We start from the raw sequence: 26,879 nt of genomic DNA on the forward strand, positions 1-26,879 counted from the left end.
GCTTGACAGTGTGGATGTTAATTTGTTTAAATACCTGTCAGTAGCATTGAAACAGTTAGAACTGGATATGGAAGAACTGATTGGTTCAAAATTGGGAAAGGAGTACAACAAGGCTGTATATTGTCTCCCTGCTTATTGAACTTATATACAGAATTCATCATGCGAAAGGCTGGGCTGGATGAATCCCAAGCCGGAATTAAGATCGCCGGAAGAAATATCAACAACCTCAGATATGCAGATGACACAACCTTGATGGCAGAAAGTGAGGAGGAATTAAAGAACCTTTTAATGAGGGTGAAAGAGGAGAGTGCAAAATATGGTCTGAAGCTCAACATCAAAAAAACTAAGATCATGGCCACTGGTCCCATCACCTCCCGGCAAATAGAAAGGGAAGAAATGGAGGCAGTGAGAGATTTTACTTTCTTGGGCTCCATGATCACTGCAGATGGCGACAGCAGTCACAAAATTAAAAGACCCCTGCTTCTTGGGAGAAAAGCAATGACAAACCTAGACAGCAGCTTAAAAAGCAGAGACATCACCTTGCCAACAAAGGTCCGTATAGTTAAAGCCATGGTTTTCCCAGTAGTGATGTATGGAAGTGAGAGCTGGAGCATAAAGAAGGCTGATCGCTGAAGAATTGATGCTTTTTTATTATGGTGCTAGAGGAGACTCTTGAGAGTCCCATGGGCTGCAAGAAGATCAAACCTATCCATTCTTAAGGAAATCAGCCCTGAGTGCTCCCTGGAAGGACAGATCGTGAAGCTGAGGCTCCAATACTTTGGCCACCTCATGAGAAGAGACGATTCCCTGGAAAAGACCCTGATGTTGGGAAAGATTAAGGGCACAAGGAGAAGGGGACGACAGAGGACAGTGTTCTCGAAGCTACCAACTTGAGTCTGACCAAGCTGCAGGAGGCAGTGGAAGACAGGAGTGCCTGGCGTGCTCTGGTCCATAGGGTCACGAAGAGTCGGACACGACTAAATGACTAACAACAAAAACAAAAGCATTGAAACTTGCTGTTCATTTTTTAAATGCATGAAGAAAAGTAGATAGGCCTTGTACATCTGGAGGGGGTGTGTACAGAAGAAAATGTCACAAACACTTCAGGCATTTGCATGGTGTTATCGTCCCAGTCCTCCAAAGATTCATGCTGAGCTTTTCTACAGAAATGGGGCTTTTCTGTTACACTGGTAGTAGTTGTGAAAAAAGGCATTTGTTTTCTTAGTTGCATAGATTTAGAGTCATTCTGTCCTAAGGATGTAGGGTGGGGAATTTTAGAAATGTATTAGTCCTAAACAAAAATAATAATTGCTATTTAATGCTTATTTATTTGATTTTAATGTCTATTTAATGATGAGCTTTAATGAGTCTTTCTCCTTCAAGCATCTCAGACAAGATTTATATCAAACACATATGCACATGCAGAAAAAAACGGCTCCAGAGAGTAAGTGCCAAAATACTTGTTAAAAAGGTAAAGGACCCCTGACAGTTAAGTCCAGTCGCGAACGACTCTGGGGTTGTGGCGCTCATCTCGCTTTACAGGCCGAGAGAGCCGGTGTTTGTCTGCAGACAGTTTTTCCACACAAACAAAAGAGTGTAACTGTTGCTGATAGGCTTCTGTGTGCTTGTAAAGCTGCTTAGGGAGAAGGCACTTAGGAATGGAGAAGTTGCATGGGGAAAGGACTTTCCTACCATTTCAGCACTCCTAATTGTCTCATGCAAGAGGATGCCATCCCCACCAGCACTCAGGGCTCCCAGGAAATCAGGCAGACCAGGCACCCTTTAGACTATTGTTCCAGCCTAAAGAGATTCAGCAGTCCTCCCACCTAGGATAGTTTCACTGAGTCACCAAGTTAACTGTAGCACACAACATCCTTTAAAAACTCTTCAGCCAAGCTAATGCATCTGACCAGGTAGATTGTCTTGAGCATGAAGACTCTGTCTGCTCTGCACCTTTTCCTGCCTTCTACCTTAGATCAGGGGTCAGCAACCTTTTCAAGCCGTGGGCCGGTTCACTGTCCCTCAGACCATGTGGTGGGCTGGACTATATTTAAAAAATAATGAACAAATGCCTATGCCCCACAATTAACGCAGAGATGCATTTTAAATAAAAGGACACATGCTACTCATTGTAACACACTGATTCCTGGACCGTCCGCGGGCCAGATTGAGGCGGCGATTGGGCCGCACCCGGCCCACGGGCCTTAGGTTGCCTACCCTTGCCTTAGATCATGACCTCTGCTCACTTGTCTGCCTTTGACCTTGCATCTATTTCTGCAGTTAACTCTCTATTGCTGCTTTGTAATTTGATGTTCCACCTGGTGCTGGCTCTGCATTGGCCTTTAATCTGGTGTCTGATCTTCAGTTTATCCGGGAACCTGTCTATCACCCTCATCTGCTGAACCTTCAGCCTATCTGTGGACATATCCTTGTCCGCCCACACCTGGGCAGGGTCTATGCCAAGCCTCAACAGCGGTAGAGCACATACAGTAGAGTTTGGGTTCAATCTCTGGCATCTTCAGTTAAATGAATCAGGTAGCAGGTGATAGGAAGGGCCTCTAACTAAGACTCTGGACAGCTGCTGATGGTCAGAATTTACTGGGTCAGAATTGCATGGTATATGAAGCAGCTCCTGTGTTCATTCTTCATAGGCAGTATAAACACAATTCCTTGCACATGTTGAAAGATGTCTGGTGAATGTGCAGAATGGCTAGATTTTATGTATATTCTTCATTCAACTCACACAGACCCCAACATATCTAAACACAAGCATGCTAAATAAGGAGCAGCCTTATTTTACTCAGTTGCTTTCAGAAAAATAATCTTGTTTTAATGCTTCTCTTAATCTGACAGAAGACCGGAAAATCTAAAATACTGTTTGGCACCTTATTCATCTTTTATATATTTATTCCTTTTCATTCTATTTTATTTTCTTAAGAAGAAAAGGGAAAGGAACATTAGCTCCCTTTAATGTTAATGTAATTGTTCCAAATTGTGGAAATCGCTAATTCTGGAAGAGCTGGACTGAATTTAATAGATCCCACTGGAATTATAATCCAATGATTTGCTGTTCAGAGTATCTCTCAGATATATGCCTTAAAGAATGGAGCATCTGGACTTCCTTATACATAACTGGTAGTTGGTAGCAAAATAACCTTTGGTCACGTACACCTTATGCATATTTTTTATTTATGTAGTTAGTGGATTTCAGGTATTAGGCATGTTCTATTGTTCTGTTAGTTTTTATGCCATTGTTGTATTTTAAATCAACCCTTTGCAGACTTCGAGACTCTTGTAAAAAGCGATGAATAAACTTAGCAATAGTAAACAATTATTTAATAATAAAAAGAATAACAACGCAGATGTTGTAAAATTTGGACAGGCTTTTGTGTAGCTCTGCATTGAATTATACCACTGATGAAGTTTTAAATATCGCAGGGAAAGCAAATGGAAGTGGGGGCAGATAAAGCAGAGCAAAATATTGACTGCTCTGATCTCATACATACACGGGCTGCTTCTGTATTAGCCAGTTTCTCCAGAATTGACCTAATTTGTTCCCTGATTTTTTACCAAGGACTCAAGTGTTGCCAAACCATTGCATTCTGACATGGAACACAATTGCAACACCAAGTAGATCAGTGTGGACTGGTAAGACACTATTGAGATATTTGATGGAAGGCATGGCCTGTGAAGCTGGGTAATCTATGAGTCCAAATGAGATTCAGGGAAGTTGATTGAATACTAAAGAAACACAGTGCAAGCAGTAAGCAAAGGACTTGGGAATGTTAGGAGATGATAGATGATGGCAAGGACCAAGAAGAAAGTAGAGGTAGGGAAAGCCGTCACATGGATGGGGGAGCAGTAAATGGGTTCCTCCACCCATGTGAGTTATTGCTATGAAGGGAATGGAGTGTCAAGGGAACAATGAGACTTGGGGGTAAGGGGGGATTTTTTTCATTTTTCATTGTTGCTATTACTGTATTTTGCATTTTCACTAGGAAAATAATTATTTTAACTCACAGTATTCAACCAGTCTAATTATTGAATTACTTGAACTTGTTTTAAATAGTTGCAAATTCTTCCAGTTTTAATTAAAATGATAAAACACAGTATTTGCCAGGAGATTAGATCAGCCACACTGCAGCATATTTAAAGCCAAGGGAACCCATTCTTGGTCCTTGAAACCCCATCTAGCATGGTATATAAATCTGTATTTAGTTATAAGAAATGCCAATTATTTACCACAGTGACCAAAACAGTTCCTACAGAGTTATTATAGTTTCTGAGTAAATGTATAATTATACTTTTTAAAAAATAATACATTTGCATGTGCTCCCATTGGCTCAGATCTCTTTAGTATGTTTGTATTATCTTGGCTAGTTTTGCTTTTTAAAAAACATAGTTTTTCCATCATCTACTTTCTGATCCATTTTTACCTATTGATTTGCTATAGATTCAGTATTTAATCAGCTCTTTGATTAATTGAAAAGACATTTTCTATCAGCAATATGTATAATAGTGCGAGAACCAGAATTTTTAATGGAACCAGGAAAAAATTACTTGCTTTTGTTGACACCAAGAAGTGAGATGGGCAGTAGAAAGAAATTCATGCAAATTGAGGTGTGTTTTTTTAGCAAATTCTATCCCTAGTTTGGGATTAGAGGGAATGATTCAGCACTTATACCGTACACATCACCAGACATGTTCACCTGCAATTGCACATGCAATCAGGTACACATGAAAGATGCCCCCATGTGCCCATTTGTCTGAAATTATGCAGACTTGATCCACTGTGGAGGGGCTACTATGCCTGAAAATTCCATTCAGTCCATTCCTGTCAAAATGAGTTTGTTATTGTTTAATCGTTTAGTCATGTCCGACTCTTCGTGACCCCAAGGACCAGAGCACGCCAGGCACTCCTGTCTTCCACTGCCTCCCGCAGTTTGGTCAAACTCATGCTGGTAGCTTTGAGAACACTATCCAACCATCTTGTCCTCTGTCGTCCCCTTATCATTGTGCCCTCCATCTTTCCCAACATCAGGGTCTTTTCCAGGGAGTCTTCTCTTCTCATGCGGTGGCCAAAGTGTTGGAGCCTCAGCTTCAGGATCTGTCCTTCCAGTGAGCACTGATTTTCTTAAGAATGGATAGGTTTGATCTTCTTACAGTCCATGGGACTCTCAAGAGTCTCCTCCAGCACCATAATTCAAAAGGAGTTTAGCTGTTTTTAAATTTCTCTGTAATAGTGAACAGGGAAACATGACACTTCAGGTTTCCTGAAGCAAAGTTCTGATCTGGAACTGAGATTGAGGCAGCACCCTCCAAAGAGTTCCAAGCCAAACTGGGCAGTTTCTGAATTTTGGTCTGAGCTGAATGTTATTGCACACCCTGGATATATAACACCTTGGATAAGCTTAGATCAAGCATACTACAGCCATGAGTGCCTTTCCTACTTCGGTATTTATTAGCACAATATCTTAGCAGTTCATTTTAGGCATTCTTCCAGTGCTGCAGTCCTACAGTATCAATCTAGTTCTAGCAAAATCAGTGGGAGGTTCATTAAATTTTTAAATGTTGTTCTCCCCCCCCCCTTCCCCCCTTTTGGTCAGCCTCTTTCTTTGTCTAGTTTTTCGTTTAAAAAATTCATCTGAAATCTGTCTCATTTAATCTTGCAAAATCCCTTCTGGTTTATTTGTCTTAAATCAATTGCTGCAACTTTATTGCTAGTTTATAAACTTATTTATTTGGGGGGAAACCTGAGGTCATTGTTTTTCAGGGAAGAAACTTGTATTCAGTCAGAGATATGTCAACATTCGTTCCAGGCTTCCTGAAGCTGATGGGCATTTCTCTACAAATATGAATGGAAAATTACTTTTGAATTATGTGAGATGGTTGTTTTAAGTGAAATAGGGATGAGGAGTTCATACTTGACATTCTTTTTTACAGCTCCTGGTGCTCTTTTTTTGGAAGGAGTAATTTAGTTTCCCCCCCCAGATATCTCTGGATATTTGTGAAGTTTTGTGTATTTTCAGACACACAATACAATACAACTGATATATATCATCTTGACTATTCTTTAACACATTTTAATGCAGTGTTCACTGAGTATAGTGAATATTCCACTAGAGTCTGAAAGTAATGAAGCAACAGAGTACAGCATATTGTTTGTTTGTTTGTTTTGGATTTTATCAATGTTCACGTAAATGGCAATATTCTTTTAAAGAAATTTAACGTGCACAAATGGTCTTGTAAATTATGAGGCCAGGTTATACTTCTACTCAGAAGTATGTCCCATTGGACTAAATTAGGCATATTCCCAGGTTAGAGGGTATGGTATTGCAGTTATAAGCACTTGAAATTCTCTCAGTAGAATAATTATGACACATACACCATGTAATTTTTTGTTTATTGTCATGATGCTATAGCAGTGGCTGTTTGTAGCCTATACTATTGAGGAAACCTTTTAAAACAGTATTATTAATGATGTTTATGGCCCAATCCAATAAAAGAAGATTTATGAGAGTGTGTGCTGTTAACCCAAGACACAGTATAGTCTACAATGATAATAATGAATGTTTGGTCTTGAGCTAGTGAAATAGTGCTAGGTAAATTTTGGGTGGATTACTTAGGTATTACAAACAAACATAGAGCGGCAATCCCAGTGGCCACCCTGCACCAGGACTCAATATTTATATGATACCTACCTAACCAACGAGGTGAATAGGGCTGGATCTAGGCACATCAAAGAAGCGTTTCAGTTAAACACGTTGTAAATTTAAACAGGGAAAACAGGTAGAGAAAAACAGGACTCCACAGCACCATCTGGTGGCACAATGTTATATCGCATATACAACGCTTTTTCTTTATCAATTTAGCTGAGTCCTGGTTATTCTCTTTCCCTCTGATAGTAACCTAGTGATGTGGGAATGAGTAGCAGGTTTCTTGCCATTTGGCACAGGCTATTAGGGATATTCCATTCTGGACAGCACCAGACTCCGTGTGTGCATGTATATGTGTGTGTTTGGAAATGGATGGGGATTACATTTTAAATTATTTCTCTTTCCCCCTTTTTTTTTTAAAAAAACCCCACAACATGCATATTAGGCCACTTATACATTGCCAAAAAGAAGGAAATGCATCATCCAATGGGGTATGGGTGAGGAAGGATACAGATTTGCATAAAATTTGTATATGCTCGCATATATGTATCATTGTGCATTTAGAACTGATTACTATGATTTACACAGAAACACATTACATCTCACCAAGGTGGGGAAGACTGTGAGCAGGTCACCTGTGTGCCTGCTCCATCTGCTGTCCAGATGCTAATTCTTGATAGGCAATTTCACACACTCTGCTTTCTCTTCTTCTAGTTTCTTACCTTTGAAGCAGACGTTGATTGGACAGTCCTGCAAACAGAGATCTGTCCTCTATAAAATGAGATACATGGTCAGCCTAATGCATGTAGTAAGCTAGGAAGAGAAGATTGATTGTTCGTTTGAGTGACTTCTCTGTGTGAAATGGTCTGGACTTTTCATGCAAAACTGAGCTGGCCACATATTATACCAAAGGTAGATTTGTATGTTCCTGGCAAGCAAGGCTGAACATCTGTTTCTGTTACACTTACTGGGCTCAGGTTTTGAATTTATCTTGTGCCACTGAGATCTATAGGATCATAGGGTTGAGCTGGCGAACAATCTGCCACTAATGTAGCCAATTCAAACAGCTTTCAAAACAACTCTGTAAAATTAATACTGGCAGTCATTTGGCTTTTTTTAAAAAAAGTTTTCACACACAGTGGCACAGTTTTATTTTTGTCTCAGTTTACAAGAGGGGAAAGCTTACTGTGTCATGATAACTTTGCATTTTTGCCAGTAAAAGAGTAACATCGAAAAGTAAACTGCACATACACCTTGTTTATCTGCTCTGAAATTATGCACACACCTTGTATTTATTTTATGGAAAGAAACCCTATATTTTACCTACTTTATGGTGTATGTTTCCTCGACCATTTCCCCTTCCTGGGTTTGGAAAAAATAAGGTTTTTTAAAATATTGCTAGCATGTGCAGCATTCTTAGGAATAAAAGTTGATAGAAATTCAAAAAATTAAGCCTGTTGCAATTGTTTCAGCAAGTCATGTGACTCCATGACTCCATCATGATCACAGGTGCCAAACAAAAAGATACTAGTTGTTACAGAATTCAGTGTAAACAATCACAGTGCTCTTTGCATGTTTCTGCTGCTGAAATTCAAGAGACTGGACAGCATTTACGTGAAGTTGGAAAAAAAACCAAATATTCTTTGGATATAGGATTGTTCAGGTTTTTGAGAATGAAACTCTGTTATAGATCTCTTTGTGGAAAGCAGGTAACTTTATTGCTATGACTATAAGCACCATCTTTTTAAACCTCAGTGTTTCTATGGCAGAAGTCTGTCAAAGTTCTGCATTCCACTGAGGGCATTTCCAGGCTGTCAATATTTTGGGGTGGGATTTGGTCATATCCCATCTGTGTAATTAAATCTGACCTGAACCCCGGTGAGAAGCAAACCCACTTCTCCAAAAGAGTGGGCTTTTTGCAATAAGGAAAATGACAGGAAAATAGATTGGGAAGTGTGGCTTGACCCATGGTAATCTGATCTCCCCACAAACAACTCTAGCTGAATACTCATTAAATAGCTTATGTCTCTGCAAACAATTCAGGCTGAATGCTAATTAAACAGGTCACCTGGGACTGACCATAGAGGTAGAATTGAACTGAGCTAACTCGACTTTAGTGGGATTGTTGCTTTAAAGTAGAGACCTGTGTGATTATCCTGCTTTGGTGCTGTGTGAATAATTGTTTTGTAGTATGTCCATAACTTTGTAGTATGTGTATAATTCGATGTTTTCTAGGTGTTAGGAAGATAAATGTGAAGCATTCTAATGTAATGCTTAAGTTACATGTATAATGCTAATTGTTTTAATTGTCTTTCTAAGTGTCCCCAAGTGCATAATTACAGCTACTGCAAACTGTTCACCAGAGAACAAAAGCTCTGGCAAACACTCCACCCGCCTTGTAAGTGCATTGCTGGTCACCTGTTAAGCTTGTTATGAAGGGTGTCCCTAAAATATTCCCCTGCAATTTACCTGTCAAACAATGAAAAGCATCCACTCCAAAAACAGCATACATGACTGCTGAGAAAATAAACATTCCTTTGATTAGAAGCCAAATCATCTGAAACGGCTACCACGATAACTTCAGAATCGTGAGATATTTTATTTAAAGTGTGGATGAGAAAGTACACCACATGATCTTGCTCACGCAGATTATGCTTGTGGTAAAAGGTAAAGGTAAAGGGACCCCTGACCATTAGGTCCAGTAGTGACTGACTCTGGGGTTGCGGCGCTCATCTCGCTTTATTGGCCGAGGGAGCTGGCGTACAGCTTCCGGGTCATGTGGCCAGCATGACTAAGCCGCTTCTGGCGAACCAGAGCAGTGCACGGAAATGCCGTTTACCTTCCCGCCAGACCTATTTATCTACTTGCACTTTGACGTGCTTTTGAACTGCTAGGTTGGCAGGAGCAGGGACCAAGCAATGGGAGCTCACCCCGTTGCGGGGATTCGAACTGCCGACCTTCTGATTGGCAAGTCCTAGGCTCTGTGGTTTAACCCACAGCGCCACCCACGTCCCATTTGCTTGTGGTAGGGTATATTAATTATTACCTCCAGGGAGAAACACTATCTTTTTAGCATCATCATACTCTTTTTGAGGGCGAATCACTGGGAATATTTCAGGCTGAACACCTCTTACTATTTATTCCATAGCCCAGGGGTGGGGAATCTGGGTCTCTCTTCAGGCTGATGTACTCTAACTCTCATAAGGCCCAGCCAGCATGGCTAATGATCAGGGAAGATGGGAGGTGCAGCAGAGCAACAGTTAGAGGGCCACAGGTTACCTACCCCTGTTGTAGCTTGTTTTCATATTGTTTTCATATTTATACATAGAATATACAATATAGAATCAATGCAAACAGAAGCACGAAGCTTAAAAATGGAAGCTGACGATTTTGTAAACTTCCAGTCAATTTTATTGACCTATCTTCTTAACTTCAAGTGTCGTTAACATAGAGAACAAGAACAAAGTATTACATCTTAAGGTATGATGGAGTTAAACTGCTACCAGAAAACAAAATACTTTGAAAAATGTATTAAATTAATTATATTATACTAATAGTAGGTTCCTTTCAGGCACAGAACAGGGCTATCTATGAATCAGGAAAGTTTTCAAAGATCCATCTTACATTCTGCATGTCACTCATAAGCACCATGCGTTTTACAAACATAAGGAAATGGGAGAAAGGTGGGTTAACTTCCAGGTGAGGTTGCACATAAGCAACAAATGTGGTCACTTGTTGCTTTGTGCTGGAATCCCAGAGTGGGAGCCAGGAGTTGGAAGCAAGAGTTGAAGTAGGAAGCATTCCTTCCCTGCTTTTTGCTTCTACACTGCATATCACGCCCTGTTGAGACTGCTTTGTGGAGAAGCAGTGGCTATAAGGATTTTTGCACACAAAGTGATTCTAGCCTAAGATGTCATGGTAGTGCCAGAAAAAATATTTGGGGCACAAGGGTTGAGGGACCTTTGTAGAGGCTTGCACCATATGCTAGATTTCTACAGGAGAAATGTGGCCTCAGTGCAGATTGTAGACCAGGCACCCCCAACCTGCGGCCCTCCAAATGTTTTGGCCTACAACTCCCATGATCCCTAGGCTAACAGGACCAGTGGTCAGGGATGATGGGAACTGTAGTCCAAAACATTTGGAAGGGCTGAAGGTTGGGGATGCCTGTTGCAGACTGTCCTGTACTTCACTAATGTTCAGTAGCTGAACGTTACAAGTCTTGAAAAAAGTATATTTTGTTCTATTGCTGACAAGCAGATCCAAAGCAAGCAAAAGCCTTCTTTACTTGACTGCAAAATGTCCACAACTCTTGCCTCTCCCATCCCATTGCTCCAAGGGCCAGTTACTCATCTTGGGGAAGGAGCAATGTAGTGACAGATGCTCAGGAATACCTTCTTCCAGGCAGACTGTACCAAATAGTGTCATTTTGCCACTGAGGAACAGATTTCTAGTGGAAGGAAATACAGGCGTTCTGCTTTGTTACTCCATCAGTAGCAGAGTGGGGCTTTTTTTGTTTATTTAAAGTAAAACCAGTGACGGTACCCATCAGCAGTTAGCTATGAACCAGGACAGGGTAAAGGAGGTGTTCAGGCGCAGCTTGATGTCTCCCCCAACACCCCCCATACATAAGTGGATATTTCCTTCACAAGTCTCTCACAAAATTAGTTGACAATTTGGAAGAGTGGTTGGGACTTGGTTGAGACTTTTTTCCTCCTTCACACTTTAGTTTCCAGTTTAATCCACACTGTAAGAATGAGGTAACAGTGGTGTGTACCAATTCTTCCGCTTCTCTCTCAGTTCTGTGGATTGGTGCAGAGCCTTTTAGAAGCTAATAAATCTTTGAATGGGAAAAGTATTGTTTATTCTTTTTTATGTTTCCAAAGCTATCCAAATTTTAGAGCAGCTGTGGTTAACCATGGCCCTCCTATTTAGACTCCCACTACCATGGGAGCTCCATGCAGCATGGCCAATAGTCAGGGATAATGAGAGTTGTCATTTATGAATATCTGGAGGTTAGCTGCCCTTGATAGAAGAACCAAAGCAGCCTTCCCCGACCTTCCCCAATAACTTCCATAAGTGCGTGACATGTGAGAAACTGCTTTTCAATCTGAATGAGTCCTCTGGATTACAAAGTTTACGTCCTATAGCTTGGGTGAAATGTCATTTTGTCATTTGTTTCTTATGGGTTTAAAACCTGAGGTAGTTGTGGTATATGAATTGTTCATTACTGCTGTTAAAACACAAATCTTACTTTATGACAACAGGTCTAAAACTGAAGGTTTAAATTTAAACATTTTATATTCTGCTTGATTTATGTGCCTTATATGTTTCGATCTCATCCTGGTTTATTGTAATTGAGAGAATGAGTATTTGCGTACCCCTTACTTCTATAGTTGCCCTATCGCCTATTTAGCATGCTCTACTTTTGTATGTAGGTGCTTTTACCTTATGCTGGCCTGTGGCCATAATGAAGATTTGAGTTTGACTTACTTGACTTACTTTAAACAATTGCAGCTGATCAACAACAAAGATTATTTTTAGTGATTCTTGCCCATTAGCATGACCTTACCTTTATGGTTTTTCCAAGGTACATTTTGTCAACCTGAATGCTATGGGCAGCTATCATCTCTTGCTTTATCCCCCCATATAAACTGTGAGGGAGACCAATTTAAGGATCATATTAAAACAATGAATGACAAAAAACCACAGTGGACCAAATGAGTTATATTAGTCTTTCTCTCCAAAGTTTCTGGAATAGCAAGATGGGAGAGAATGGTGAAGCAGCTAAAATATCTCCAGCAGCTATAGCCTGGCTCAGCACTTCAAAAGAATAGCAACATTCTAAATTTTGACAGACAAATCCCTTCATGCTACCAAAATGATATGTGACGGGTATTTTCCTTTGCTCTCCTGCGAAACAAGTGCTTTTTACAAGCAAACTGCTAAAGATATTGAAATGTGTTATGAAGGCAGAGACTGTGTGTTGCAAAGCTGTCTATGTTCATTTAATTCCTGCTCTAAGAGTTCCAAAGTGAGTAGAAATGTGTTACAATAAGCAGTATGTGAGATTTGGATGAGAGTTGAAACAGTTGCTCTAAATGATGTACTGGATCTGCAAGGAAAGGGTTGTATTTCATGGTGACTGACGGAATTAACAAATGTGGTTCATCCCACAGCATCTCTGGTCAGCAGCAGCAAGTATACAAAGAGGCAGCTCTGCTAAAATGCAGAGTAATATTTACAAACACTGCTGGTACACTTGTAGGCCACATCTCCTACCAAGTTGATGTGCTCTTCTATTCCAGTAGAGGTCCATGGCTTAATGTAGCTATATATTTCTAGGAGTCAGATGCTTCTTCCATTCCAAAATGCCTATATCATCACATATTTTCAATCATGCTTTTAAAACCTGGATACAGCTTCTCTTAAAATAAAAGAAAGAAAGAAGGGAAACGAAGACTTTATCAGGTCCATTCTCCCAATACAGTGGTACCTAGGTTTACGAACTTAATCCGTTCTGGAAGTCCGTTCTTAAACCAAAACTGTTCTTAAACTGAGGTGCACTTTTCCTAATGAGGCCTCCCACCGCCGGTGCCCTTCCACCCTTTGGATTCCGTTCTTAGACCAAGGTAAAGTTCTGAAACCAAGACACTATTTCTGGTTTTGTGGAATTTGTAAACCAAATTGTTCTTAAACCGGACTGTTCTTAAACTGAGGTACCAATGTATATCTTAGGTCTAAACATGATTGAATTTAATGCATAATATTAAAGAAATAAGAAAAGAATGTACAGGAATAAGAGCGTATATGGTCCAGTTATTTATCTAGTATCCAGGGTTCTCTGCTTGGTTCTGTCGGCTGGATACTAAGAATAGATGTATACATCTGCAAAAGTACTGTTAGAATTCTATGGGTCTTCAGCATTAGTGGTACAATGGTTATTCACATAATTATCTTTAAGGTGGAAGAATTTCCATTAATTTAGTGATTTCCTTACTTTTCTGGACATTGGATCCAGGTTCACATTCAGCAGAATTCTCCTCTTGCTGGAGGAAGCTGAGAGGAGGCAATCTTAACTAGCTCTTCCCTCCCCTTGCAGTGTCCCTTATCCGTTTTGAGGGATTGTGAGACCTAGAGCAACATGAAAAGTACTGCAGGGGATGGGAGGATGGGAGAATAAGTTAAAAAAAAGAAGACGCTTTACTCTTCTGCAGAGCCTCCTCAAGAGGTTAATGGCTTCCATGAATGGAAGGGCTATATTTTATTTATGGAAGTCACTGTAGATCCAACTCATTGTGTATAAGTGCTTCCATAATTATCTCCTTATGGTGACATTTTCTTAAAAATGGTGGTATGAAAAGGCCGTTTAGCAGTACACCTACTACTTACCTTGGACCCTTTGGGGTGAGAAAAATCAAAGCAGATGGTGAATGGCCACTTCTTTCAGAGAATAGTAGCTCCACCTTAAGGATGGTCAGGGACTAAGGAGGTTTAACACACAATTACTGACATAATCCATATGACCCTGTATTAGCTGTGGATTTTGAGCCAAAGATGTAACCTTTGTCCAGTGATTGTGCTGTTGAATTTGACCACAATTCAAAACAGATTTGTGGATACAGAAGTAAGCACACTTAGCTCTGCTTTGGTTGTGAACTTTTTCCCCAAACAAAGTGCTGTGCTTTTATGGATAAGCCTTTAACATGGCTTTGCATGCAAACTTTCACAGAATGCTTCTCTCCCACCTCCTCCTTCCCCAGTAAAAAACAAAGGATAGAGCCCAGGAACTAGGGCAAATACTTTTTTTTCTTTTTATTTTGTGTTCTAACAGAATTTTAGTCAAACATTGAGTACGTGAACATATGACAGTTCCTTTACTGTTTCTCGCACAGCTGTTTATAGAAGAGGAATACTTGGGCGGAATGTTTCTAAAGCCAAATATGGCGGTCTCCAGCCATTTGGAGCCTTTATCTCACATACTCTTCCTTTTCTCATTTGTTTGATTTTATTTAATAATATGACAAAGCATTATAAGAAAATCTTTTCTTTAAGTAGTGTGAATATCAAATAGTACCCATTAATCCCTGAATCATGCTATTCAAAGTGCTTAAATCTACATTAAAAATAGAAGAAGAAAAGTATTCCTGGTGAGACTTAAACAAAAAAAAAACCTTAAAAAAAGAGAAACCAAACCTGCTAACACCTACAGCGTAGCTGTGGTCATACTGCAATGCTTTACAGTTACTTTACAACTCAGATCTAAGCTTCAAAAATATAAAAGAAAAGGCCATTGCACCAATTTACCTTTTGTTGGGAATTTGGAGAATGGAGGGGAAAAGGTCTGAGATTTGGAATCTCATTAAAGGCCATTAAATTCCATCAGTACTTGGCAGGTGTCTATAATAGCCATCTTACATTTTCAAAGAACAAAATGTGCAAAGCTGCTTTGTTCGTCCTGGCAGCTTTATTTGCTTGATGTGATTTATTTGGCACATGCCCAGGCTTTTATTTTGGTGGTGGTGGTGGGGAGCACATACTAACAAAATAACATTATTAGAAAAGGACCTGAGTTAACTGTCACAGAAATGAATATTGTTAGGCAAATAAATGTCTATATACATCCTAAAGGCTCTTGAATATGACTTGCAGATGCTTCCTTTCCAGTTACAACATGAGACTGGATATTTCTAGTGTACAGGTTGAAGCCCACAAGCACCTCTAGAATGCAGGTTACAGATTATTTCACCACATTGCATCTTATCCAAACCAAACTATAACTTGGCAGTCAAACAAAACAGACAGTATCTATTATAGCAGCCGTTACTGGTCAGCTCTATAGGAAACTCCCTCCATCTGCGGTGAATTCGATAGTTTCAAATAGTCATTTCCAGCAGTTAAATTGTTGCATTTTGAGTGCAAGACAAACAAAAAGGTCACATTCTGTTCTGGTGTAAGTTAATCAGCATTAGAAGTGTGCTCCCAAAAGGCTAGTGCCATATGATAAGCAATCCTACTGTTCCTCCCTCTCATGGTTCTTATGTGAAATGTGACTATTGCATCAGTATGTGTAAATATGGAGATTAATGCTGACTGTGTTAACATTCAGTGAATGAGGAGTTAATTGGCTCCGTTAATGTCTATGACAAACTCTCATTGAATTCTGTGTGGGCAAAAAAATCAGTCCTGAGGTTTATGCAGAGAATGTTTCCCAGAGCCATGTTCCATGATCCTTCTTTAACTTTTTAAAGATGAAATCATACATTTAAAATAAAACTAGTTTATTTTATTCAATAACATTAATTGTTTCCAACATTTCTGGGTCTGATTTAAATATTACTCTTTTATAAAATATTGATGTTTGTTGGTATTTACTTTTGCAACCTCCTGAGATCTTCTTTAAACAACCTTGGAATTAAAAAAAAACACCTTCTAAATTATTACTACAAGCTTCTTCTTCTTCTTTTAAAAAAAGATAAGAATGAATAATAAAGAATTCTAAATTCTGGATGTATCAGCAAAAAGAAAAGGCAATGACCAAACTTTAATATACACGGGGACTCCAAATCGGCTGCAAAAGGATTTTCTCATACTTCTTAAAAGACAACTTTTTTGTAATACAATGTGACAAACCATATTAGATATTGTCCTTCTGCTTTCCTTTGGTTTGGAAGCCATCACCGTAAATCTCTGCGGGGTTTAGTGCACTTCAGTGCCTATTGCCATACTTGCCTGATGAATGTAAATAATCTCATTTGAAGAATTTAAAGCAAGAAAGAGATCCACTGGTCCCAACCAAAAACGGAGTGGGGGAGGGAGTCACAAACACATCCAACACTTTCTCAGGAACTGAATGAATTAGAGTCGGCATGTTATTATCTTTATATAAAAGGAATACAACCAACTCATAAAATAAAGCATAACACCCTATTTTTCTTTCTACATACTCCATAGTGGTTATTGTGAACCAAGTGATACAGACTGGGTTGTGTATTTTTATTTTGTTTTGTTTTGTTCCACAACTATTAACTATGTGAAATGTTAAGACATTTAGACCACCTGTAATTTCACTCTGTGTGGTGCTGTAAAAAAGGCAAGGGTAAGGGGGTAAAGTGTGTAGCAGTGGGATAATGAATGAAGATAGGGCTATGAGTCGTTAGTGGGGTCCTCCTAAGAACAAATGTCCCCCTCCCCCCCCCCACACGCACACACGCACACTGGTGAATTGCTGCAAGCATGGCCGCTGGGAATCAGGCTAGGCGGGCCAACAAATGGATAGTGCTTCTGGATTCAACATAACTTTGTCCAAGCATTCCCAATAAATGTTTTAAAAAATAACACTCAAACTATACTAATGAAGCAAAAAGGTTTTCCTATCTATACAGCAGTCTCTTCATTTTTTCTCTTTTTTTAAAAAATGCAAATATACAAATCCCAATGACATATAAAACAAAGTCAAAATGTGAATGGCAGGAGACATGGGTAAAACAGGAAGACTGATGCTACAAAGAAATTTGCAAAAACATATGTACAAGACCCTGTTTTTCCTCATATTTCATAGATTGTAATGCATGTTTAACAGCAGCAGTCGAGGATGTAGTTCCAGGCACCAGACTGCAGACTTAGCTTCTACACAAGGGGGGCGAGTTCCCCCTTGCATTTATGTCACCAAATGACACTTGATATACTGGTTTCCCGTGGTAGGAGTGGCAGTATCGCACTGTTTGTGTGAGCCTCGTCGGGATTCTGCTCCCTGTTAGTTTTTATCTGTGGCCTCTGCCCATTAATAAGTGTCATAGGGATGTTGCAGTAGGTATGCTGGTTACCTATTGAGGTAAGAGGCAGGGTGCCAGTAGGAGGTACGTCGTATTCATAGCTTCGATAATAGTGTTTCTGGCGCATCTGGGAATGATACGTGTTATGAAAGGTGGAGCGCAGATCAGGATGGGCCGTGGCAAGAGCCGTGGAGGTAGCAGCAGCCATGGAAATAGCTGAGACCGTCTGCAGTTCCCCAAAGGGGCCCTGCTCACTGACATCTAAAACCTGCTCGTGTGTGATGGGTTCTATCCTCTTAAAAGGCATTTCGTACTGTAAACGTTTCCAGAATTTGGAATTCAACTTGTTGCATTTTGGTCCGTGCCATTTAATAACAGTTAGGAGTTTGATGGTATGTTTCAGGGCCTCAACCTCCTGGTAGTTCATGATTCCCCGAAGTTCACTGCACTCAATCAGTATTACTTTAATTTCTCCCGTAACTAGCATGTTCCGAAGCCTTGTTTCCAGTTCAAAGATACTCCAGCCTCTTCTTACCACGTAGTTTGGAGTCATGACAATGATCAGTCGCTTGCTTTGGTCTACACATCTTGCCACATCTTCTATGTATGCTGTAAAGCAAGAGAGGCTCAAGGTCAGGCAAAAATTATACCAGAGCTTCAAATTGCTTAAAAACAAAGTCCTTTTTATTTATGCATTATGCAAACATTCAGTGCAGATTTACAAATAACCATTTGGTCAGTCATGTGTGGTAAATAAGAATTCCCCCCAAGTAAGTTCCCATTCTTCATTCTAGGAACCAAGAAAGGAATACCCCTGTTGCAGAGTGCAACTTGGCTTGTACAGTAGGCTGGTGTATCTGCATGAGAAAGGGTGGAAAGAGAGAGGAACCTTCATACTTCCTAGAGTGTTCTTCTAGTGTTGAGCTGTTGATCTTCCTTAAATGTTAGACTGATGATATAAGGGTTGCTGACCACACCTCCTACTCACCTTCCTTTTCTCTGTGCCTCCCTCATAAGAGCAGACATACAGGGCGCTTCCTTCAGTTGAGATGCAAATGCAAGCATGGCTCAGTGCATCTCCACCTTAGCTAGATGAAACTATTATTATTATTATTATTATTTTACCTTTAATAGGCATGGGGATGAGGGACCAACTCCCTTCTCTTGCGGGGGCCCAATTAGTGCCATTGCCTTCCGTTAAGAGTTTGGGTGTAATCCTTGACGCCTCCCTTTCCATGGAGGCGCAAGTTACAGCAACAGCCAAGGCGACATTTTTCCACCTTTGCCGCATCAAGCAGTTGGTCCCTTAGCTTTCCCGCCCCGACCTGGCCACAGTGATCCATGCGACGGTCATCTCCAGGCTTGACTACTGTAATTCGCTCTACGCGGGGCTGCCCTTGAAGCTGACCCAGAAACTCCAGAGGGTGCAGAATGCTGCAGCGAGGCTTCTCACGGGGTCTCTGCCATGGGAGCATATTCACCCAGTGCTTTTCAAACTGCACTGGCTCCCGGTAGAGTACAAGGACAGATTTAAGGTGCTGCTTTTGACCTTTAAAGCCCTTCACGGCCTAGGACCCTCGTACCTACAGGACCGCCTCTCCCGGTATGCCCCACGGAGAGCCTCAAGGTCCATAAACAGCAACACCCTAGTGGTCCCGGGCCCTAAGGAAGTTAGATTGGCTTCAACCAGAGCCAGGGCCTTTTCAACTCTGGCTCCGGGCTGGTGGAACGCTCTGCCTCATGAGACCGGGGCCCTGCAGGATCTGATTTCTTTCCGCAGGGCCTATAAGACAGAGTTGTTCCGCCTGGCCTTTGGCTTGGAGCCAATTTGATTCCCTCCCTCCCTCTCTTTCTTTTTCCCTTTCCTTCTCCTCCTGCAATGAGGCTACATTTTAATATTTTAATGTTTCAATATTTTAATGTTGTATTTTAATTTTGTTTTTAAGTTGTAATCATTCAACTTGTTTTTATTATTGCTTGTAAGCCGCTCTGAGCCCGGCCTTGGCTGGGGAGGGCGGGGTATAAATAAAAATTATTATTATTATTATTACCTTTAATAAAACTTACAGGGGAAGAAAAGAATTAGAATATTTCCTTTCAAAAATGCATTTCCAATAATAAATGCTAGCTTTCTTACTTTCCTAAACCTAGAGTCTCAGTGTAATTGTGTCCAGGGTAAAGTGTGCTCCTCGAACTGGGTTTCTTTATTCAGTTCATTTTCTGCTGCGCATTCAACTCAAATACTAACATAGCTTTCATTTGTTTCACTTAGAACCAGACTCCTTTCTTTAAAAAGGGAATAAGTTCTAATAACAAGTTTGTGGAAGTTACAGATAGGTAGCCGTGTTGGTCTGCCATAGTCAAAACAAAAAAATTCCTTCCAGTAGCACCTTAAAGACCAACTAAGTTAGTTCTTGGTATGAGCTTTCGTGTGCAAGCACACTTCTTCAGAAGTGTATCTGAAGAAGTGTATCTGAAGAAGTGTGCTTGCACACGAAAGCTCATACCAAGAACTAACTTAGTTGGTCTTTAAGTTTGTGGAGATATCTTGTTTCTAGTAAGGCTGAAAAGGATAAAGCCTGGTCTGTAACTGGGACATCCAAGTTTGGATAGTTCTTATAAACGAGAAAGACAAAGACTTGGCCCCATCCTCCACAATGCAGGTTAGTGTCATGGAGGCTTTCTGCAAGGTAACAGTGTATTTCATTATGTTTAATAATGTGGCTCCTTTCCTGTTCCCTGGAGAAGGAATAGAGCTCATTGATTTTTGGTAGCAATCCAACAGAGCATTGGATGGTGGGAGACAAGGGGTGGTAATCTGCCAAATCAGCATGGAGGACATGGATAGGGTTGACACCTCTCACTAGATGTGACAGGCAAGGTCCAACCAAATTTTCTGCCTCCTCTTCAGAGGTAGGAGCATGCCCAGGCCCATGCAGATCTTGTCTGAGGGCTGGGACAGGAACCTTGTTAGAATAAAGTTATGAACTCAAATAAAAAAGCAGCCAGTCCCTGGCAGGGCCCCCCAGCTAGCTTAGCATTCCAAAGCCCTGGGCTGTCCCCTTCTCTGCACGGGCCTCAGTAGGAGCCATCCCACGCACCAGACTAACCCTATCTGTAGGATGTACAGGAGGTGGTCTGTATAAAGTCTTCTGACTATTTAGTGTGCATTTTCCAACTTTTTCTAAACCCTTTGCCTCTATTTGTGTTGGCTGAGTGTGTCTCCTCTGATCCCTGTTCTCCTTTTGATTCCTGCTGTGAGGCAATAGTTTTCTTCATCATTCATTGTTTTCCGTCCCCCTTCCTCTTCACATTTGTGATGATCCGTCGTGGAACAACCCCCTTGAAGAAGATAGCAGTGGTTACCCAGACCTCGTGGATGATTGTGAAGGCCTATGCACCCATTCTGCTGCGTGTCATTGTGGTTTTCCAATGGTTGACATTTTTAAGGTGGCCATATGGGCTTCTCACACCTTCACTAGACACTCAAAGGTAGATGTGTTCTGTTCTGCTGATGTGGCATTTGATAGGAAGGCCCTGCAGAAAGTGGTGATGTGTTACAGTGGCGCAGGGGAAGCCTTCCCTGAGTATGTTTATTGCTCTACTATATCCCTTTCCAAGAAATGTCCTCCATCCTGATCTGCCAAAACATGCTAACTTGTAATGCCATGAATTTCTATCTTCCTATTAGGATGGAGGGTATTCTGCCCACCTCTCCTTCTTCTGCACTGTTTGGTGGGTGTAATAGGCTTAGGGCATCTGTGCTCACCCAGATATATTAGAGCTTTCTATTACCCTCTTTCCTTGGGACCAGGAACTTGTTACTTCAATGTGTTATCCTGTTTGAGGATGGTCAGTATGCCTGTTGAAGGTTTTGTTTCAGGTCTCTTGTGGGCATCAGTGACTATCATAGGATGAGGGGTCATCTTTGCTCTCTCTCAGTTGATCTGGTGAGTGGGATGACTCCTGCTCCTAAAGAGGAGGCAGGAGACCTGCCTGTCACATCCAGTGGGAGGTGCCATCCCTATCAGAGGAATGTCCTCCAGCCTAATCTGCAAATAGAAATTCACAGTAAGACAAAATTCCTGTTTTCCCACATAAACTATGTTTAAGGCTGATTCAAAAATTCAACCCAATAGAACATTTCTGCAGTAGTTGTTGTAGTAAAAGCTGAGTTCTTAAATTTCCTTGCAAACTGAACCTACTTTTTCACAGTTCAAAACAATTCAATGTCCCATTATTTAGAGACATAATATTGTGTCATTTAGGAATTCCACAAAGTTATGTGCTGTCTGCATATTAATTCAGAGGTTATTCTTGTACAGGCAGGGCATAATGAAGCCTTCTTTTGCCCCACTGTTTCTCTCCATGCAGGAACTGTGTCAAGTAGTTAAGGTACAATGGAAGGAGTATGTACACCTTATTACTCTTCCAAGGATTGTAATTCACCTTATTTGAATCAGGAGATGAATTAGACAAAGATATCAGAGGCATGCATAAATTCCCTATTCCCAGGGTTTTCTTCAGCCGGTACTCCCTGGCGACGGTGGGTGATCCGCCCTAAAAAAAGGTCAACAAGAAAAAAAGCCCTTCCTATTTCCAATAATGGACTAATGAGGCAAGTGTCATGTTAGCCTGCTATATTTCTGTGTGTGTGTGTGTGTGTGTGTACACAACTGGGCGCTGTTATACACCATGGGGATTCCTCTGTTCATGGTCACTGCATTCATGGCAGGATTGGACTGAGTGCCAGATGTTCTACAATTTTTGGTTGAGTTGAACCCGCTCCATTGTCCCATTTGCAGAAGGCAAAGTTGAAAGCATTTCAGTGGTATTTAGGGTAAAGGGTAAAAATCCACCAGAAATTACTAGCGATGTTCTGGTGGCTCATAGGCACCATTTTGTTTGACAAGAAGTCTCTTAGAGTCAGAACAGGAATGTTGTTCTTACTCTTGATTTTATTAGGAATAATACTATATCATCTGAAGCCAGGGTGAGGAAGATATTTCCAGCCCTCGTTTTGGGGGACTTTGAGGTGGTGGTGATAATGGTGAAGATCACAGCTGCGAGGAGGAGAAGCACTGTGAAACAGGTGCATTGCAAAAAGGTGACCTGAGAGGCATTTTCAGGGCACTTCTGAACAGTTTACAGACAACTTTCATCCTGGTCTTATTGTTAAGTGATATTTTCCACAATATGTTGTAACTTTGAATAATTTTATTTTGTATCCTCAATTTTTGGATACATTTTACATATCAAGTTCCTGGATCACAGATATTGGGTTTGCGTGATTTATCAATGTGTAATGGACATTCATTTTCTTCTTTGTTTTAGCTAAAGAGAATACATTGAATCTAATATTTGCAACTGGTAGTATTACTGCTAAACTTTACTACAGTTTTTTTATGAGACAGCATTGAAACAATACTGCATTAAATATATATCTTAAAAAATAAACACACACACACATATGTAAAGGTACTGGTATACAAACAAACATGTATGCATGCACACACAGAATTGAAACTTACTTCCAGTTGGAATCAAATCTCTATCAGGAATGAACAATTTGTACCCATAATGCTTTTCAAGCATATCTGGTAGGATCTCAAGAGCAAATCTTTCTTCTTCTCCTGTTTCCTGATTCCACTGGTCAGGATCCACTTTGGTGTATGACAGGTATGCATCATAATCTTTGTTATCTGCAGTTTTAAAGGGAAGGGGAATAGGGACAGAAGAAAGATAGAAGACAGACTTGATGTTTCCCCTTTTACCAAGAGACATAGTCTGATCTGAAATCTTCTGCCATGTTACCAATTTCGGCTTGTTTACACACCATAGGTTTAAATCACATGGCTTCTGGAGCTGTGTAGTCTGTTAAGGGTGCTGGGAACTGTATCTGTGAGTTCCTTTGGAGGAAGTCATGTGCTTTCAATATTCCTAACACGTATGGTGTGTACACAGTTGTGTGACAAAAAGTACAGGCCCATCACTGGATCACGGCTCATGTTTTCAGTTACTGAAAACTTAGGAGGACGGATGTGCACACAGTGAAAGTTCAAAAGTAATCACGTACAGTATTGATTTGTTCTCTAGCAGGCAATAAGCAGAAAAAAGAGGCAGATTTCTGGATTTTCGAGAACCCATTTTGGAAAAAAATTGTTTCAGTATTATATGCTCTACTGTTCAAATCATTGTCGGATTCAAAATTAGTATCTTCATTAGGATTTCAGGATTCAAATATAAAGTTTTGAAATTTGCTTTCAGAAGGAGCTCTTTTTAGCCAGCATGGCCCTGACTTGACATCTCTCTTGCATGCAGCATAGGTGTATGCCTTTCTCCCACAAGAACAAATACCTGCGTGTGGCACTACTGTCAATGGGAATAGGGATGGTGGCAGGGAACTCAAGTAATACAGCGAATAGGGGAAGGAGACTAGATCATCCCTTTGCTAATAAATTTAACTGAAATTCTATGGCTCAACTTGCCCATTTTAAGAAATATAATAAAACATGCATAATTGGGATTGTTGGAAAAACTGAAATTATAAATGCAAAGTTTTGCAAATAATGTGAGTGAGAAGAATTTGTTTGAGAAGTAACAGATCAGCCCTCCCCACCCCACTTCTAACATTCATTTGAAAACAAATCTGGTGGATGCATGTATGTATATGTAAAAAGATAATGGAGACTGCAATGAAAGCCATCCTTTTTATTTCTGTTTCAATGAACCCAGTTCATTGCATTAAGGTGAGCTTTTGTTTTGAATATAATATTATTTCTTTTCCAATGGGAAATAAATGTACTCTTTTCAATATATGCATTCTGTTTGCTTACTTATAAGATTGAATGAAAGAAGCCACCATTAATTTTCATTAAGGGGTCAATAATGCCAAGTGCTCTGGAACTAATTCAGTGGAATAAGAGGTCACATTTTGATGTTTGTTGTGAAGAAAGTAGGGGGAAATCAATGGCAGGAGTAATGAAATGTTAACATCCATCTAACTCTCTAGACAGCATTATGCACAGGCTATAGAGAATATCAATTGCTTGTAAAAAGGTCTGATTGAATATCCTACTCTGTACCATACGTAATGCTAGTGATTCAGTGCTGAATTCAGCTATTTGCTAACATTTTTTTCCACTTTACTCCTTTTTACCTTTCAGACACAGCTGTAAAAACAACAGTATGCCAACTTATAAGGCAGTGCTGATGTCTGGCTATATGCAAGACAAAGCACAGACCCTCTGCAGATATGATCTCTGTATGTGGAGTAAAGCGAAAAGGTCTCCTGTCTCTGACATTACATGTCTTGCTGCCCTTCCCTGCCCCCACAATATTCACATCTTAACTGCAGAAAGCTGCAAAGGGGAAACCTACTCATTTGGGATGCACTTGCATAAGTTCCCAAACAATTAAAAATCCCACATGTAGATGTCCCCATTGCAAATATGTGAGTGTTGGGGGCAGGGTGGGCAGGATACATGAGACTAAGGTAGGAAGCTAGGAGTTATAATCAGTTACCCATCATGTGTTTAGTTCTAAGAAGATAAGAATGCTGCTGGATCAGGCCAGGGGCCCATCAAGTCTACCATTCTGTCCTCACAGTAGCAAACCACATATCAATGGGATGTCAGTATGCAGAGCTTTGTGACTCGGATTCAGAGGCATACTGTCTTCTGTAGTGGAAGTAGCCATTAATAGTTTCCCTCCCTGTTTAATTACAGATATTGGTAAGAGAGCTCAACTGCCCATTCAACACTGGCAAGAACTTTGAGTACAGCTGAGAACATGGCAAGGCCCTAATCACAAACCTGTGCTCAATCAGGAGCTGCTATCTGGATAATATTCTGGCTGTGAAAGGTAATAGAAATAAAAATGTTCCTATTGAAACGGATGGAAAGCCCCCTATCACTGTCCCCTCCTCCTCTCTTTCTGTTCCTGAAATATGTCTGCTATCAACTAGTTCCTCAAGATAGGGAGAATTCTGATACCGTGTAAACACACTCACTGACGGGCTCCTGAAAAGAAAGTCAGAAGATACAGAGACTGTTTCGTACGTAATAATTTTATATTACAACAGTAGGATTTTTTTTTACTAGTGAATGATATTATCTAGTTTTCTTTAGATGGGATAAGGAAGAAAGATATATTTCAATGAAAAGATGTGGTCATTAATGCAAGTTTAATTTGAGCAATGGTGCACTGAGTTGACATGGGCCATCTTCACTTGCATATTGAAATCTGCTTCTCTGTGATGCAATTCCATGCTACTAGGGAACATGGGTGAATTAAGTGGCTACATAAATGTTCCATTATTCTGGAACCATCTATTTCATATACAGGTTACTGAAAGTGAGAATGTAGGTGAAGCTGAGCACAAGGAAAACTGATTCATGAGTTGAATTCTGCAGTCACTATCATAGGCTTGAGGATTATCAAACTGTGACACTCATTTAGAATTGCCACTAAAGCTCTTGTTATCTAGCACTTAATCTAGCAAATATCTACTGATTGTTATTTCACTGCTATAAGAAGATGGAATATACACATTAGCTCCAGTGCAATGAACAATTCACAGAGAAAGGCAAGTGGATATGTTTAAGAAATACCTACAAAAATATAACAACGACATAACATCTATGGCAGCGTTTGAATGACCCTTATGTAAATTAAATACTTCTCAGCAGGGCAAAACGGTACGATATGTTATAAGAAAGTACTAGAAACTATAGTAAGAGTAAGGTAAGAAGTATAAGTACATTCAATGTTGTAAATGTAACTTACGTTGGGAAATGATGGGAAGTCTGTTTTCATATAATTTAGTTTATCTGATTTTTATTTTGGTTTATTTTTGTTTAGTTAGAAATTATAAGAAAAGAGCATGTACAAATACAAGTTTAAATCAAAATTTAATGGTATAATTATTTAAGGCTGTACATGTACCTAAGATTGTGTATGGATGTCAATTAATAATAATAATAAATTAATTTTAAAAATGAGTAACAAAAAAAGTGAGAGAGAAAGGCAAGTGTTGCTATTGATATTGTCAAGGCTTACCTAGTCATTTGTCAATTTTACAGTAGGTGAACCACCAACCTGAATCAGATACTATGATTGCACCTACATCTTGCTAATGATAGCTGAATCCAAATCACAATGGATGACAAATAAAAGGATTTGTCTTTTGGATAATTTTCAATAGTACCAAAAAGCAGTAGAGCCACGAGAAAGTTTTGCACTTATTGACCTATGTCTGTTTCTGGAATTTTAGATTACTTACTGAAATGTGGACTCAATCCAAGTTCATAATGTGCTCTGCTGTACAATGAGCAACTCCATAAATATATTTCCAACCTGGACTTCTCGTAGGCCAAGCATATATTTTTTAAAAATGTAGTGGAATGCTTTGCCTTACTCTGACTCTAGGTTTTTGATGAGAGCACATGGC

At 40.1% G+C, this 26,879-nt stretch overlaps 1 protein-coding gene and 2 long non-coding RNA genes across 6 annotated transcripts in view; 2 read left to right on the forward strand and 1 right to left on the reverse strand.

The window, feature by feature from the left end:
* LOC308476086 overlaps window positions 1-26,879 on the forward strand; it is a 107,828-nt gene that overhangs the window by 70,824 nt on the left and 10,125 nt on the right. The window contains exon 3 of the long non-coding RNA XR_013985694.1: window positions 25,156-25,291. This is a non-coding gene — a long non-coding RNA (uncharacterized lncRNA). The remainder of the gene's footprint in view (window positions 1-25,155; window positions 25,292-26,879) is intronic.
* The window catches only part of IL1RAPL1 (interleukin 1 receptor accessory protein like 1), a 658,802-nt gene continuing 648,088 nt past the window's right edge, over window positions 16,166-26,879 (reverse strand). For all 4 annotated transcript variants that reach the window (XM_081003463.1, XM_081003461.1, XM_081003460.1 and 1 more), the window contains 2 exons: window positions 22,960-23,130; window positions 16,166-18,037 (listed from right to left, as the gene is read on the reverse strand). In XM_081003463.1, the coding sequence (XP_080859589.1) occupies window positions 17,319-18,037; window positions 22,960-23,130 (890 nt within the window). In that variant the 3' untranslated portion in view covers window positions 16,166-17,318. The remainder of the gene's footprint in view (window positions 18,038-22,959; window positions 23,131-26,879) is intronic.
* LOC308476100 lies at window positions 19,567-22,334 on the forward strand. Its single transcript, XR_013985714.1, has 3 exons — window positions 19,567-19,754; window positions 19,972-20,091; window positions 21,803-22,334. It is a non-coding gene; the product is annotated as an uncharacterized lncRNA (long non-coding RNA).

Source organism: Podarcis pityusensis (genome assembly GCF_964106645.2).
Source record: "Podarcis pityusensis genome assembly, chromosome: 4".
NCBI lineage: Eukaryota > Metazoa > Chordata > Lepidosauria > Squamata > Lacertidae > Podarcis > Podarcis pityusensis.